General features: G+C 35.2%; 1 protein-coding gene across 2 annotated transcripts in view; it reads right to left on the bottom strand.

Annotated features, from left to right (window-relative positions):
- The window catches only part of PGR (progesterone receptor), a 100,991-nt gene that overhangs the window by 25,731 nt on the left and 58,109 nt on the right, over positions 1-17,151 (bottom strand). For both annotated transcript variants that reach the window (XM_036859120.1, XM_036859122.1), the window contains exon 4: positions 2,758-3,063. In XM_036859120.1, the coding sequence (XP_036715015.1) occupies positions 2,758-3,063 (306 nt within the window). The remainder of the gene's footprint in view (positions 1-2,757; positions 3,064-17,151) is intronic.

The following is a 17,151-nucleotide window of genomic DNA, read 5'->3' as shown; positions in this document are numbered from 1 at the left end:
CGATGTTAAATACAATGCAATTATTGTAACAAGTCCAAGATAAAAGAAGAGAATAGACAAAGATGAAATGAGAATCCCTGACCAGGCAACATAAATCCTCTCAGGGACCTGCAGATACATGCCTTGCGGCCCTCATGCATGCTGTCACCTTGGTAATGATTATCATTCTGCATCTGATCTTTTTTTTCTCCTGAGAAATTTTTAAGATTATCTTTTTTCTTGGCAAAGTTAAAGGGCATTGGTTTATTTGGATAAACACATATAATCTAAAAGTTTTAGTTCTTGAGCAAACACTTATTATATACAGTATTTTAACTTCAAATCCCTACAGGTCTGCTATTCAAATGAGCTTAACCAGAGAACATATGATCCTGTGAAGAAGTGTTGTCCCTGTTTAGTTTAGGACGATGATTCCTTTCACCCAGATCTTCAAGGCAGGTTTTTCTCCTTTTATGCCTCAGAGGGCCTGAAATCTGATCATAAGCTGACTTCCCAACTACACTTTCCTATTGTGAAAGAATTACCTGATCTACCTACATGTTTTCCTAGCAGCATCTTTTTTTTTCACTGTAAATAAGTAAACTATTAATAAGCTTCATTTAACCAAGGCCATCTTTCACAGACCAGTGAGTGAATGGATAAAATAAGTTTCTCTTATGTACAAAACTGATGACCAGATGCTAGGATGTGCTGCACCAAAATGCATTCACACCATGAGCTCAGCCTTCTCTTTCTAACACCACTGTTTAATTGTTAAGTCTTGCACACAGGAAGTAGGCAACAGACATTTACCGAGTGAATCAAGTAAATAAAAACTGTACTCTGATTTAAAGTCAACTGAAAGTTTTTGAGTAGCTAATGATACCAGATTACTTTATATATATATGTGTCCTTCAGAGTCCTTTCACAGAGGTCGATATAGTCACTCTAGTTCACGATTATTTTCGTCATTCATTCGAGTTATTCCCAGAATTCAGACCATGAAAATATGGTTTGAAAGACCATGGGCCACACAATACTTTAATAATCCTAATGTTTCCCTTATTATACAGTTAGTGAAAACAGTACATGTAATATTGGTGATGCCATCATTCTTGTTTACTTACACACAAATTACATTTTGTAACATTAAAAATGTTGCCACCAAATACAATGTAAAAATTTTCTCTTACTCTTTTTGAGGGTGTGTGGGGATCAAAAATCTAGAGAGATAATAGTGTTTCAATTTAAGAAGCTCACTTAGTTTTTTCCCAAAATGAATAAATTATTGTTGGAATTATGACTGGTTATTTTCTAACTTTGCCAGTGACAGTAGAATCTTTTTAAACAATAGAGAACATACAAAATGCAAACAAAAGAAATATGAACTATATCAACAAACATCAAAGAAATAACCTTTTCCAAATCATAGAAAAACAGAAAAGTTTAAACACATAAACACTCATTTTTAAACAGAAAAAGTTTGCCAATGTTATTGTAATATTTTAATTTAATAAAGATCTATCAAATTTGATAACCACTTTACAGTAACTTAAGAAAAAAACATTCAGAACTTTTCTAGTGGAAAAAAATATTACCTGTCCAAGGCTTTTCAGCAAGAATGAAGCTAATAAGAACCTGGGCACTGTGATTTTTGATTTTACTTTATCTTCACTAGAATAGTGAATTTAATTAACTTTTCTCAACATGTATTTTTTAAAAGATTCAACAAACAGGAATCTATTTTTCTTTCTATCTCACGTAACCTTGAATTTTCAATAACAATTCATCTATAGTATTTCAAACCTTTCAGGTAGAATAATAACTGAGAAATAATATTAAGGCAAATTGGGAAATGAATTCTTTTTTAAAAAGGCTATTAAATTTACCTGGAGACTAAAATGGCATACTATGTTTAATTCTTGATCAGATATTGGAAAAATAAACTGGTCTAAAGGAGTATAAGGATATTATTGGTGTGAAGAGAAAGTAACTTTAAAAAATGTTCTATTTCTAATTATGGGATTAATGCCTCCACAAGTAATTACTACCCATGTATTCTCTTGGCTTTGTACTCTAAGGTTTAGCCAGGTGAGAACTGCAACCCTGTAACTCTTTGAACTGCTTGGCTCCTATGGAGATGTGCTGAGAGAGCAAAAGTAGCTCATAAATAAAGTGACTGAAATCCTTTCATGATGATATAATCCAAATTCTCACTGTCTAGGTATAAATTCGAGAAAATAGTGACTGGAGGTTTCTCTATGTCCAAATTATTTGTTTATGTTTAGGAATTTTATTTCTTAATTGACTTTAGATACTCTTCTATACTCTGAATACTGTTTTGATTTGTTATATGAATAGGTACATTCAGTTTTATTTTCAACCATGTGAGGTTGGTTAAATTAGGATTTGGAACGAACTAGACATTTCTAAGAAGATGGTCAATTTGTCTTTTTTCTGAACTACTATATTATCTATGGTTTAACATATTGATTTATGCTATTCCTTAACTATTTCATTATGTAAGTCTTGATTCATCAACAAGACTCAAAATGTTATCTATGTCTTTTGTATTTCCATAGCACACAGTAGGGTCCTAGAAAAGTAACATATAATATAGGGTCCTAGATAAATATTTTGAACTGCTGAAACACATACTAAAACACCCTGCTTACACTATATTTAATTTATTGCACAGACTGTTTTATTTAACCACCCACTAGTAAAAAGCCATAGTAAAGTTTTTATTACATGCTCTTATATACAAATAATTATTACCTGGCAGTAACTTAGACCACTTGACTACTGAAAGAAGTTGTCTCTCGCCTAGCTGATTCAGACTTGTCAGCAAAGAACTGGAGGTATCAGGTTTGGTGTTGTCGTGTCCTGCATAGACCACATCTGGTTCAATGCTCATGAGCAAGTTGATCAGTGGGGGGACCAACTGTAAGTCTTGGTTTGGTGAAAAAGTGATTCTCTGGCTTAGGGCTTGGCTTTCATTTGGAATGCCCACCGGCTGTGAGAGAGCAACGGCATCTAGCGCTCTCATAACTCTAACTTTATTGAACTTTTTAAACTTTCGACCTACAGAGAAGAAAAAAAAAAAAAAGGAAGGTAATATAAATACATAGAAATGAAATATTCCAGCAGAGAATGATTTTTCTTAATTCTTAAAATTATAGCATTACAGGCTTTGGCATCTATCTCATAAAATGAGACACAATAAGTAAAAATGTTAGGTCTCAGACTTGGATTAAAGAATTAATTACACCAGCATTCATTGGGCTGATGGGTGTGGGTAATTACACCAGTATCCCATGCAAGGTTATGGAGCTTTGCAGTAACATGTAGAAAAGACAAATGGCTTTTAGCAGAAACCAAGCTCAGTGTTGGTCAATATTCTGACAGGACTGCCTTCCCAAAGTTAATGCTACAGACTACATAATTAAAACATAGTGTTTAGTAGATATTGAATCTCCTTTTGAGTTTTATTCTTTTAAAAATCTGTTAAAAGATATGCATATACATATGCAAACCCCACAAAATCTTGTGCACAAATTCAGCGGTCTCATGATCATTTGAAACTCCTTGAAGTCAATACATGGACTATTATGAGATATAAGGACCCAAAGCTAAGAATTCAATTTCTAAATTAAGGGAGGAGAGTGTCTACATCTTGTGCTGGTCAGGCCACATTTGTATTTCTGGACAATTTCTAGAATTTCTATTTTGCTGAATTGTCATGTGTTAGGAAGAAAAACAGTCTGACAGGGAGATGAGTAGAAATCTGCCTCATGAGGAGTGGTTGAAGGAGAACAAGATGTACAACTGGGCCACTGCTGGTTCCCAGGTGCCTTGGGGTGATCAGAGGGCAGGCTGGACTCCAGCTCCCATCTGCTCTATGACAGGCATGGGCTACTTAACAGTATCAAGTGTCTGTGCTGTTTAAGCCAGGAAAAAAGGCTAAGGAAGGCTTGATAATGGTTTGCAATCATATAAGCAGAGGCTGCAGTTTGCTGGCTCTAATCCCTGTTCTGGCTCACAGACATGTTTTGTTTGGCTCACACAATTCTTTCCAGAGTTATGAAAGCATTTCTGAATTAGCTGGGTGGCAACAATCTGTTAAAGCCGAGCTACAGCTGCTGCTTTTGAATGGGGCACAGACACTCCCACACATCCCGGTTCCCACCACAAACTAGTAGTAGGCCATTGGTCAGTTTTCTTAAATCAGGTCACTCTGTCCAATTAAGTTACCTGCCTGGTCTCTGCAAGCGTTTGCCTTTGTGATTTCTGAGCTCAAGTATTGTCATAAAGAGAAAGGATTACACTTGTTCTATAGACCACCCCCCTCCAAAGTTGTGTTAGAATGGATAGGTGACAGAGAAACAAATGCCAGGGGTCAATATATAGAAAGGATCCAGAAATGTTTAAGGAAATGTTTCAAACAAGTTTCCTGGGGAAGGAATGAGTTACCAGAGGGAAGGGAAGTAATATTTGTGGAGTATCTACTATATGCCAGGAATTTTATATATGTATCATTTATGCCTCACAACAAGTAGGTATTATTAATTCCATTTGTAAATTGGGAGAATGAAGAGTCAAGAAGATGGCATGCCCAATGTTAGAGTGATAGAGCTTGGATTATGTGGACTCTGAAGTCCAAACTCTTTCTCACACAATCTCTCTGGCGTTTCAGGCAGGGACTTCATGGTCGTTTGGTGGGATTCTGGAAAAGAGGTCTAGGCAAGAGATTGTGGGAAAGAGCACAAAGGTTGATTCCTTCCAATCCTAAAATACTGTGGTTAACAGAAAATAAGACATACATCCTATCAGCCCCTTCCCTCCCCAATAATAACTCCAAAATGGTTTTCTTTTTCATTTATTTTAACCCCTTTTCTCTTTTTTAATGCCCTTTCAGTTCTGGTTTTATCAGGATTTGATTACACTATGAAACCATGGAATCTTAGTGAAAACTAAAGCAAATGTTTTACATTTTGTTCAGTGTAAAAAGTCTTACACCCCAAATAAATTCCAATTTCCTAACATGCTGATTATACATAATGCAGTTTGAATTAATATAGAAATGTTCACATTTCTGCTTGTGATCCAGTCTTTTCATGAGTCCCAGTGAAAAAAAGGGGGACATGTGATAAAAGCAAAGTTGAAAGATGAATTAACATTGAACTAGATCATTTACATATCTATCTTACGTAATTTAACTTGCAGCTCAAGGGTTTGAAATAAACACTAGCATTTCCATTTTAAAGATGAGGAATAGGTTTATAGAAGCTAAGTAATTGGCCAAGCTTATAGAGATAATAAATGCCAAAGCAGAGATATTAATCAAGGGTTAATTTATTTTATTCTTTCTTTTACTTACTCATAAAACACTGATTGAGTGGTTTCATGTACCAGGCACCGTTTAAGGTCCTGAAACTATAGCTCTGAATAATCAAACAAGGTATCTGCTTTCATGGGGCTTATATTCTGGTGGGAAGATAGAGAGAGCCCGCAAACAAATAAAGAGTAAGATAATACCACACAATAGTATGCACTATGAGTGAAACGTGTAATGCAACAGAGAGTGACTTGAGGCAACCGGACATTAAATAGAACGGTCAGGGAAAGACTATGGTCTTTCCACTAGAGCACACTGCTGCCCGTTCACATAGCCTTTATTTCTCTAAATCTGCAGGCTGATGACTCTTCTGGAGCTAATCAAGCAGTGTATGTCAAAGGAGAACTTTGCACACCAGGAGAATTAACTTAAAGAATTGAATAAATGTAAAGTATTATTAAGAGATGTTTTCCTAAAGTGCTAAATTGTTACAATCTTGCCACCTCTACCCTCCACCCCCTACAATGAATATGTTTGGTCTTCCCAAAATAAATCTTAAGAGATGTAATAACTCTTCCATCTATCTACAGCTTATGAACATGTGGCATGTGGGAAAAATGAACTTTGGGTTGGCCATATCTGGGTATGAATCCTATCATTTAGAAGCATTATATCTGGGGTGGATTATTTTATTTATCCAAGTATCAGTTTACTCACCTATTAAACAGGGCATTTACCTCACAATATCACCATTAGCCTAGGTAAAATAATGTATAGAAGTATGTGGTGCTTGGCATATAGCAGACACTCACTAATGTTAGCTGTGACTTTTGGAACTTGATTAGAAAGACTTGAGAGAGGGAGGGAAACTATAACTTCGTTTAGTTTGCATTTTCTGATGTTAAAAAGTGTTCCTAATCACCTATTTTCTCCTCCTTCCAAAACCCAAGCAAAAAAACAAACGACAAAGGCTTCTATGGTCAAATATGTTTAAGCAATGCTGTATTAGAAAATTTAAAGTGATATCCTTACCTTACTTAGTACTGTATCTCAGAACCTTCAATACATTGTATGGATTATGGATCTCTAAGAGAATAATATTAATATATAGTGTTTCCCAAGTATATCTGTCTTTTTCACTTGATGAAAAACCTGCTAGTATCTCATGGGATTAACAGTTTGGAAAACACTACTTTAGAATATTTTTCTCTATGAGGTTTGCATTTGAGATCAAGCCTATGATTTGAACCTCATTAGTTCCATTGTCAAGCATGCAGTCACTGATTTTTCTCTTAGCAAGTTAAATAAAATAACTAGCTGTTATTAAAAAGACAGTTAACCTTAACTCCTCTTGACATTATATAAAATAGGAACTGTAAAGACACATGTACATCTGCACCAATCTTAATTTTAAATTGCCTTTGTTTCATCATAGAGTAAAATATAAAAAGTATTGTTTTCCTTTATTTCTACCACAACTGGCAACTTTAAGTTAAGGTCCAGAGCCCAAAAGAGGATGAAATTAGATTAAAATTTAGATATATAATTTTTGTAACCACATACACATTTGTAGATACAAATCAGAGTCCCCAAGGGAAGATAATGTTAAGAGAAGAAGAGGGTTAATGAAAAAGTTCCCCTGTCCTTGACAGTGACCTTCAAAGAAGATACCACCTCTTTGTCAGCTTTGTATATTCTCTTCAGTGTCCGGCAGTGCCTCAATAAATCTCTGCTGAATGAATGAAAGAATACATTATTATGCCTTTCTGTAGTTATTCTCTATTGCTGCATTTGTTTCCTTCAGAGCACACAGCCTCCTCCTCTGCTAGGCTAATTGCCCCATGAGGATAGGGGCCAGGTCTCTTTTATTTACCAATGTGGATCTGAAGCTTTCCAAACCATCTATCATACAGTGGACTACTAATAAATATTTGTTGAGCTATTGAAGTTATTATTTTGACTTAACATAGATCTTGAAAAAGGAATATCACAGGAAGAGTACTAAAAAGATAATGTGAACAGCAATGTGATTTTTTTTTGTTTTGATTTGCTGGATTTTATATAAGGTAGTCTTTCAAAGAAATGATTCCTAGTCTTCATGTATAAAAATCACTATTAAATAATATAACAAACAAATCTATAGAATTTTACATAATTGTTGATTGAGTAGATAATGGCAAAAAGTACTCACAATTCAGTAAAAATTTAGAATGACTCTGTATTGCAATATTACTCATGTACTTCTGAAAAATAACAGCACCTGGTGGTTTGGTAACCTAAGTAGAGACTAGGTGTGTGGGCCCAGTAACCACCTCCCACCCACTATTCTCCCACCCCGCTGCATCTATCTTCAGAAGCTTTCATTGTTTTGTGGGAAGGAGGGAAGACAGGTTCAGATGCTAGGGGTGGGCATGGAGGTATAAGAAAGAAGATGCGGAGAAGGACTTAATAGTTGTCTCTCATTCAACCTGATGGACATCATTTTGAGGATGGAATCAGATGCAGAGGAACTGATTTTTTGAGGCTTAGGGAAAGAGGAGATCCATCTGGAGAACATTTTCTTTGTAATAAATGTATAATATTGGTACCCCTATACTCTGCTTCCCTCCTGTTACAATGCATGAACTGCCTATGCTCCTACCATTTCAGCTAAATCTTATTTCTTCTCACCTACTCAATGACTTTTCTCTGAAATCATCTGCCCTCTTGTCTGCATCCTCTGATAGTCCCTCTTATGCACAATCCATCCCATGAAGAGAAATTACTCTCTCTACTTCCTTTCCTCCCATTCTCCCTTGAACCCATTCCAGTCAGGTTTTTCTCCCTACTCCAATAAAATTGTTCTTGGCAAGGGCATCAATGATTTCCACTGGTCAAAATACAATGGTCAATACTCAGTACTTATCTTAATCAAACCATCAGTGGTACTTGACACAGTTCATCATTTCCTTCATCTATTCTCTTGGCTTCCACATAACTCACTCTTGTGGCCACTCCTTTAGTCTCTCGGGCTTGCTCATTACATCTTCTTGACTTCTAAATCTTGGAGTTCCAGAGCTCAGTCCTCAGACTTCTCTTAGATAGCTACACTCTCTTTATAGGTGTTAGCATCTACTCTTATATCTTTAATGTCACATAGATATGGAATGATTACAAATCTATAACTCCTGCTTCAACTTTTTCTGGGAACTCTAGACTTAACTATCTAATTGTCTATTCAGTATCTCCACTTGTATGTCTAATAACACCCCCCAAAACTTAATATGTTTAAAACAAAACTTTGATACACTTGCCCCAAAACTGCAGCTTCCATTTTTTAACTCCATTTACACACTTGCTCTGGACAAAAACTCTGGTGTCATCCTTGATACTTCACTTATTCTCTCACTTCATATCCAATTCATCAGCAAATCCTGGTGGATGCCATGAAATTATAACCCAAATCCAATCATTTCTCCCCATTTCCACTGCTTCCACCGTAATTTAAGCCACCATCATCAGAGCTGTATTATTGCAACATGTGCTGGCTGATTTCCCGGCTTTCATCCTTGTACTTCCACAGTCTATTCACTACCCAGCTGAGTGAGCCTTTAAAATCTACAGATTATTTTACTCCTGGCTCAAGACTCTCAGTGACTAGTCAGCCTACTTAGAATGAAGTCCAAATTCTTTACCAAGCTCTACAAGGCCCAACATAATCTTGCACAGACAGTCTCTCTTACAGTCTCCCCAGCTCCATCCATACTGATGCCCATGTTCTTGGAACTTGTTGAATATGTTCCTACCTGAGGTCTTTACCCTGTTTCCCTTGCCTGAAATGATCTTTCCCGAAATATTTGCAAGATTTGTTCTTCATTTCATTTCAATTTATGCCCAAATACCACTTTATCACATAGGCTGTTCTTTCTTATCCTATAATTAGATATTTGTAACATATATACCCAGAATATACAAAGAATTCCTATAAATCAGAAAGAAAAGACATGAACAGACATTTTATAGAGGAAGAAAAATAGAAATAGGCAAGAAAAATACAATTGATCTCATTAGTAACCAGAGAAATGCAAATTAAGATCACCATGAAATACAACCTATCCAGAATGGCAAAGACACACAAAAAGGAACTTTCATACAGAGCTGAGATGGGGTGTAAACTGGTAAAACTACTTTGAAAACAATTTGGTATTATCTAGTAAAGCCAAGATGAACATATAATCAGGCACATACCTTAACTACAGAAACTCTTGCACATGAACACCAGGAGACATGTGCAAGAATGTTTATATGTATGTATATACATATATGTATATATATGTATATAATGTATGTAGTAGCCTTCAAAGTCGAAACAAACAAGAATATTGTTAAGAGATACATAGAAAATCAGAAAACCTACAGAATTATACAAGGAAATGAAGGACCCTAAATTCAAGCTACAAGTTTCCTGGAAAAACTGAAAGAATATGACATTCAAACAACATGCAAAGAAAGGATAAAGTATTGCATAATTATTCTTACAGTATATATGACTGAATCTGAATGGATGATGTTCCTATGAGTAGGAATTTATCAGACAAGTGTTAAGAAAGGTTCTTGAGAGAGAAGAGACATATTAGAAATGACAGCTTAAATATAGCCTAATAGTAAAAATTCTGAACTATTTTAGCAAAAAACTGGAGAGGAGAGGGAAAACAGTTTCTGAACTTCTTTAGTATGTGTTAATAAAATAATTGGTGAAATGATCAGTCATAGTTACTGTTTAATTCTGATGTAATAAAAGAGAAATATAGATTTAATTATGACATCAGGATGGGAATGTAAGCACTAGCAAAATGGAAAAGCAGAGTAAAACTTACAATTTAACAAGAAGGACTGAATGGGGAAAATGAAATGAAAAGAAATATGACCAAGCCAGCAAAGTAAGAAAAGGGAAAAGAGGTAATAATGAGGAAGTATCACACACACTGAACAAAAAATGTGTTGGAAGAAATAAAAATTTTATATACTGATTATATCAACAAATATTAATGGACTAAATTTCCCTGTTGACATCAAAGAAGATCAGCTTGGGTTACAAAATTCTGTTTGTAGTTTTTACAAGAAACACAATAAAAACATAGGAAAATAAGCTGAAAATTAAAAGATGAGAAAGGTGAACCAGGAAAATACAAAATGTGGCAAGCAGAAGTAACAATATAATAACAGATAAAATGGAATTCAAGTCCAAAGATATTAAAATGAGACAAAGTAGGGATATTAAGAAAGGATAAAACGTACTCTGCCCTCAAGGATGATATAAGTATATGCCTTTAATAGCAAACAACATAATAGTCAAATAATTAAAACAGAAAAATCCTCAAAAAAGAAAAACTTGATAAAAACACAAAGTGGGAATACCCATATATTTCTTTCAAATTTTGTATGTAAATATGATAATAAGCACAGATATAGAGAATTTTAAAAATAAAATATATATAAGGAATCCTTAATAAACTTTTTAAAAATGAAAGCTTACTATATTCTTAAATATCATTAAAAATTAAATAGTATCATTAAAAATATCAAAATTAAAAATCAAAATTAACTAATTAACTTGGCACTTCACACTTTTCTAATTAAGTCCTTGATCAAAGAGGAAATTAATGTAAAAGTTATTAATCATCTAGACATTAACAAAAAGAAGACAATACTTCAAATCAAAACCCATGGGGACTTCCCTGGTGGTCCAGTGGTTGAGAATCCGTCTTGCAATGCAGGGGACGCTGGTTCGATCCCTTGTCGGGGAACTAATGCCACATGCCGCAGGGCAACTAAGCACGCATGCCACAACTAGAGAGCCTTCATGCCACAACTAGACAGCCCGCATGCTGCAACTACAGAGCCCAAGCGCTCTGGAGCCCACATGCCACAACTAGAGAGAAGCCCGTGCACCACAAAGAAGCAAAGAGCTTGCACGCCACAATGAAAAATCCTGCATGCCGTAACTAAGACATGACACAGCCAATAAATAAATAAATATTAAAAAAAAAAACATGGAATGCAGTCAAATATAAAAAATATACACATAGGAGTATATAATTTTGTTGTGGAAAAAGACAGAAAACAAATGAGCTAAATAAGCATTCAGTTAAGACATTAAAAATAAAGAAAAGGTCAAATAAACCATAAATAAAAGGAGAAAAATGTATCATACGATGTATCATAAAGGAGATATAATTACATATACTAAAATAATTAGAAGAATAAGAAAAAAATATTAAGTGCAACTCTCCTGAAATAAATTTGATAATTCAGGTAATGGAGAGTTTTATAGTAGAATATAAATTACTAAAATTGGCTCTGACACCAGTTTCACAGCCTAAGTCTTATCTTTTTTTTTTTTTTAATTTTTATTTATTTATTTATTTATTTATTTATTTATTTATTTATTTATTTATGGCTGTGTTGGGTCTTTGTTTCTGTGCAAGGGCTTTCTCCAGTTGCGGCAAGCGAGGGCCACTCTTCATCGCGGTGCACGGGCCTCTCACTATTGCGGCCTCTCCTGTTGTGGAGCACAGGCTCCAGACGCGCAGGCTCAGTAATTGTGGCTCACGGGCCAAGTTGCTCCGCGGCATGTGGGATCTTCCCAGACCAGGGCTTGAACCCGTGTCCCCTGCATTGGCAGGCAGATTCTCAACCACTGCGCCACCAGGGAAGCCCCTAAGTCTTATCTTTTTTATCAACAAAATTTTCTTATACCATCTTAAAGTAGAGGAAAAACTCAAAACCTTCCCTATAGATTTTATGAAGCAACCTTAACCTTAAAGACATCATGTTAGAAATAAAGATTAAACTGAATTATGATTATATAGCTAAAAATTCTAAATAAGCCATCAGCTAGTTGAATTCTGCAGAATTAAAAACAGAACCCTATACTATGTCCCAGTAGAGCTTGTTCTGAGAAGAAAAGGATGGTTAAACATTGAATATATACCACCATAATTCATCATATCAGATCAAAGGGGAAAAAATCACGTGATTTTTATTACTAGATGATAAAAAGGCTGTGAAAGGCAGAACAATAGCTCCTCAAAGATGTCCAGGTTATAATCTCAGGAACCTGTAAATATGTTACATTGGATATCAAAGGAAAATTAAAGTTGCAGATGGAATTAAAGTTGCTAATCAGCTGACATTACACTTAAGAAGAGTATCCTGGATTACCGTGGCGGGCCTAATGGAATCACAAGGGTACTTGTGGAAAGAGGGAAGCAGAAGATTCAGATTAAGAGAGATGGCATATTGACAAAGACTTGACTGTTGTTCACTTTGAACATCAGTGGGAACTATGAACCAAAGAATTTGGGCAGCCTCTAAAGCTGGAAAATGTCAGGATATGGATTTTCCCCTGGAGCCTCCAAAAGGATGCAGTCCTGCTGACACCTTGATTTCAGTCCATTGGGACCCATTTCAGATTTTTGACTTCCAGAATTGTAAGATAATAAATTTGTGTTGTTTTAAGCCACTAAATTTGTGTAATTTGTTACAGCAGCAATAGGAAACTAATGTAAAGGTTTTTCGTTAATTCCTCAGTCAGGAATTCCCTGGTGGTCCAGTGGTCAGGACTACCTGCTTCCACTGCAGGGGGCATGGGTTCGATCCCTGGTCAGGGAACTAAGATCCTGCAAGCCACATTAGGAGTCATCATTACTTTAACAAACCTCAAAGTAAAATAAAGAGATAAAGATATAAAGACTATTTACCAAAACCCAACAGCAAACATTATATTAATAATGAAATACTTTATTTTCAGATAAAATGACTATATATCTAGAAAACTCAAAGGATTACTAATAACCTATCAATGTATTGAGATAATTTAGTTACATGGCTAGAAAGAACATAAGTTTATAAAAATCACTAGATTTACCACTTCTAAAAATTACCACTTGAAAAATAGAAGATATTCTACAACATATATGAAAGTTATAAAATACTCAAGAATATATTGAAGAAAAGCATGGGACCTGTATTAAAACTGTAAAATGCTGTCACAGGACACAAAACAAAAATTTGAATTAAGGAAAAGACATATGTTCCTGAATTGGAAACCTTAAAGTGTCAATCCTGCTCAAATTAATACATAACTTTTATACTGTTTCAATCAGAATCCAATATTTTTTGGAATTAGAAACGATAGTTTTACTCTTCATTGAGAAGAATAAATGTGTGTTAGAGTAGCCAAGAGAATTTTGTTAAAAGAGCAACTGTGATTTTAATATATGCCATGCTATGTATTAAAATTTATAATAATACTACCATAACCCAAACATGATATTAAACCAAACTATTGAATTATTAATAGTTTCTTGGAATGGATATATAGATCAACAGAATAGAATACAGAACCCAGGAACATTTACAAAATCCATGTAGTACACCTTAATGTATGTTAAAAGTGGTGGGTGAGAGGCACTTCACTTTGCGCATGTGAAGGCTACAGGGAAAGCAAAGAACATAAGTCCTTAAGTCCATTTTCATAATAGAAAGGTAAAAGGACTGCATGGAATAAGGACCACATGGTCCTTATTCCAACTGAATAAGGACCATGTGGTCACACCAACTACTTTTACCCCATGACCTGGTCTTCTAAATTTGAAGACCAGACAAGAGGTAGAGGAGAGAGAAGTAATGGAAATCTGGGAATTATTTCGGAGTTACTGATCATATTTGACTGAGCAGAGACAAATGTACACTTACCATAACATCTTCAAACCTGCTTCCCTGTTTTATTTTTCTTCTTTACATTTATCATCTTCTATCAGGCTACAGTATTCTATGTTATATAATTATTTTGGTAATTACCTCTGTCCTCAATGAAAACGTAAGCTCCTTGATGATAGCAGTCCCTTGTATATAGTAATAATTATTCTGTTGAATAAGTTAATAATTGCACAGCAACAAAAAAACTTGTTTGTCACAAAGGCTTGAACAATAATCTGGCTTCCTGCAATATTACTTCCACTTCTTGAATAATAGGAATAAATCTAAGTGGAATTTCCCTTCAGTAAAAGACATAATCTAGTGCAGAAGGTCTAGTATATTTCATAGTAGAATGTCTGGGTTCACAAATGCCTGCAAACCAGCTGTGTACACCTTTCAAAGTTACATTTATGTCCCCAACCACTGTTTCCCTCTTTCCATACCAAATCAAATAGCTGAGATTTCGTGTCTTCTAGCTCAAATTATAAAGGGATAATCAAACAAGGAAGGAAGCCGAGGGGAACCAGCTAACAATTACTAAGTCCAATAGCAGGCCAAGATAGAATTATATAGACTTAAATGTGTAGTAAGTAGTAGGCATATTGTACAGAATTTAAGCAAAAATATTTTTAGAAATGATAAAAAGAGAATGTAAAATCAAAAATCAGATGAATACAAGTTAGAGTAAGAAGTGTTGTAGGAAATGGCCTGAAGCAATCCTTTCAACTGTATTTCAAAGATAAAGTGGCATCTAAGTTTCAAGAAATCAAAGAAGAGAAACACAACATTAAATAAAATAATAAATTACAAAAAAGAATAAGATAAAATGGGAGGTGGCAGAGAAAAAAATTTTTAAATAAAGAAAATTAATATACAAAAATATGTTGCATTTCTACACACTAACAACAAACTATCAGAAACAGAAATTAAGGAAACAATCCCATTTACCATAGCATCAAAAAGAATAAAATACCTAGAAATAAACCTACCTAAGGAAGTAAAAGACCTGTACTCAGAAAACTATAAAACACTGATGAAAGAAATTGATGATGACACAAACAGATGGAAAGATATACCATGTTCTTGGGTTAGAAGCATTAATACTGTTAAAAGGACCATACTACCCAAGGTAATCTACAGATTCAATGCAATTCCTATCAAAATGCCAATGGTATTTTTCACAGAAATAGAAGATATTTTAAAAATTTGTATGGAAACACAAAAGACCCCAAATAGCCAAAACAATCTTGAGAAAGAACAGAGCTGGAAGAATCATGCTCCCTGAGTTTAGACTATACTAAAAATCTACAATAATCAAAACAACATGGTACTGGCACAAAAATAGACACAGAGGGGCTTCCCTGGTGGCGCGGTGGTTGGGAGTCTGCCTGCCAATGCAGGGGACACGGGTTCGAGCCCTGGTCTGGGAGGATCCCACATGCCGCGGAGCAGCTGGGCCCGTAAGCCACAATTGCTGAGCCTGCGCGTCTGGAGCCTGTGCTCCGCAAGGAGAGAGGCCGCGATAGTGAGAGGCCTGTGCACCGCGATGAAGAGTGGCCCCCGCTTGCCACGACTGGAGAAAGCCCTCGTACAGAAATGAAGACCCAACACAGCCATAAATAAATAAAAATTAAAAAAAAAAATAGACACAGAGATCAATGGAATAGAATAGAGATCCCAGAAATAAACCCATGCACTTTGGTCAATTAATCTATGACAAAGGAGGCAAGAATATACAATGGAGAAAAGACACTCTCTTCAATAAGTGGTGCTGGGAAAACTGGACACCTACATGTAAAAGAATTAAATTAGAACATTCTCTTAACACCATATACAAAAATAAACTCAAAATGGATTAAAGACCTAAATGTTAGACCAGAAACCCTAAAACTCATGAGAAAACATAGGCAGAACACTCTTGGACAAAAATCATAGCAATATTTTTTGGATCTGTCTCCTAAAGCAAAGGAAATGAAAGCAAAAATAAACAAATGGGACCTAATTAAACTTAAGAGCTTTTGTACAGCAAAGGAACCCATAAACAAAATGAAAAGACAACCAACTGAATAGGAGAAAATATGTGCAAATGATTTGACTGATAAGGGGTTAATATCCAACATATATAAACAGCTCATACAACTCATCATCAAAAACAAACAACCCCATTAAAAAATGGGCAGAATAACTGAATAGACATTTTTCCAAAGAGGAAACACAGATGTACAATAGGCACATAAAAAGATGCTCAACATCGCTAATCATTGTAGTAATACAAATCAAAACCACAATGAGGTATCATCTCAAATCTGTCAGAATGGCTATCAACAAACAGAACACAAGTAACAAATTCTGGCAAGGATGTGGAGAAAAGGGAACCCTTGTACACTGTTGGTGGGGATGTAAATTGGTGCAGCCACTGTGGAAAACAGTATGAACTTCTCTCAAAAAACTAAAACTAGAACTACCATATGACCCAGCAATTCCACTCCTGAGTATGTATCTGAAAAAAACCCAACAAAACACTAATTTGAAAGGATACATGCACCCCAATGTTCATAGCAGCATTATTTATAATTGCCAAGATATGAAAGCAACTTAAGTGCCCATCAACAAATGAATGGATAAAAAAGATGTGGTATATATATACAATGGAATATTACTCAGCCATAAAAAATGAAATATTGCCATTTGCAGCAACATGGATGGACTTGGAGGGTATCATGCTAAGTGAAATAAGTCAGAGAAAGACAAATACTATATGATATCACTTATATGTGGAATCTAAAAAATACAACAAACTAGTGAATATGACAAAAAAGAAGCTGACTCACAGGTATGGAGAACAAACTGGTGGTTACCAGTAGGGAGAGGAAAGGGTGGAGGAGCAACATAGGGCTAGGAGATTAAGAGGTACAAACTAGTATGTATAAAATAAACTATAAGAGATTCAAGGTGGCAAAAGAGTAGGAGGACATGGAGTTCATCTCTCTCCACGGATGCATCAAGAATACACCTATAGATGCAACAGTTCTCACAGAACACCGGTTGAACACTAGCAGAAGACCTTGGACACTGGAAAGGACTATAAAGAT

This window comes from Balaenoptera musculus, chromosome 8 (assembly GCF_009873245.2).
Source record: "Balaenoptera musculus isolate JJ_BM4_2016_0621 chromosome 8, mBalMus1.pri.v3, whole genome shotgun sequence".
NCBI classification, from domain to species: domain Eukaryota; kingdom Metazoa; phylum Chordata; class Mammalia; order Artiodactyla; family Balaenopteridae; genus Balaenoptera; species Balaenoptera musculus.
Note: the sequence above shows the minus strand (reverse complement) of the source record. Positions and strands in the feature narration are given on the sequence as shown.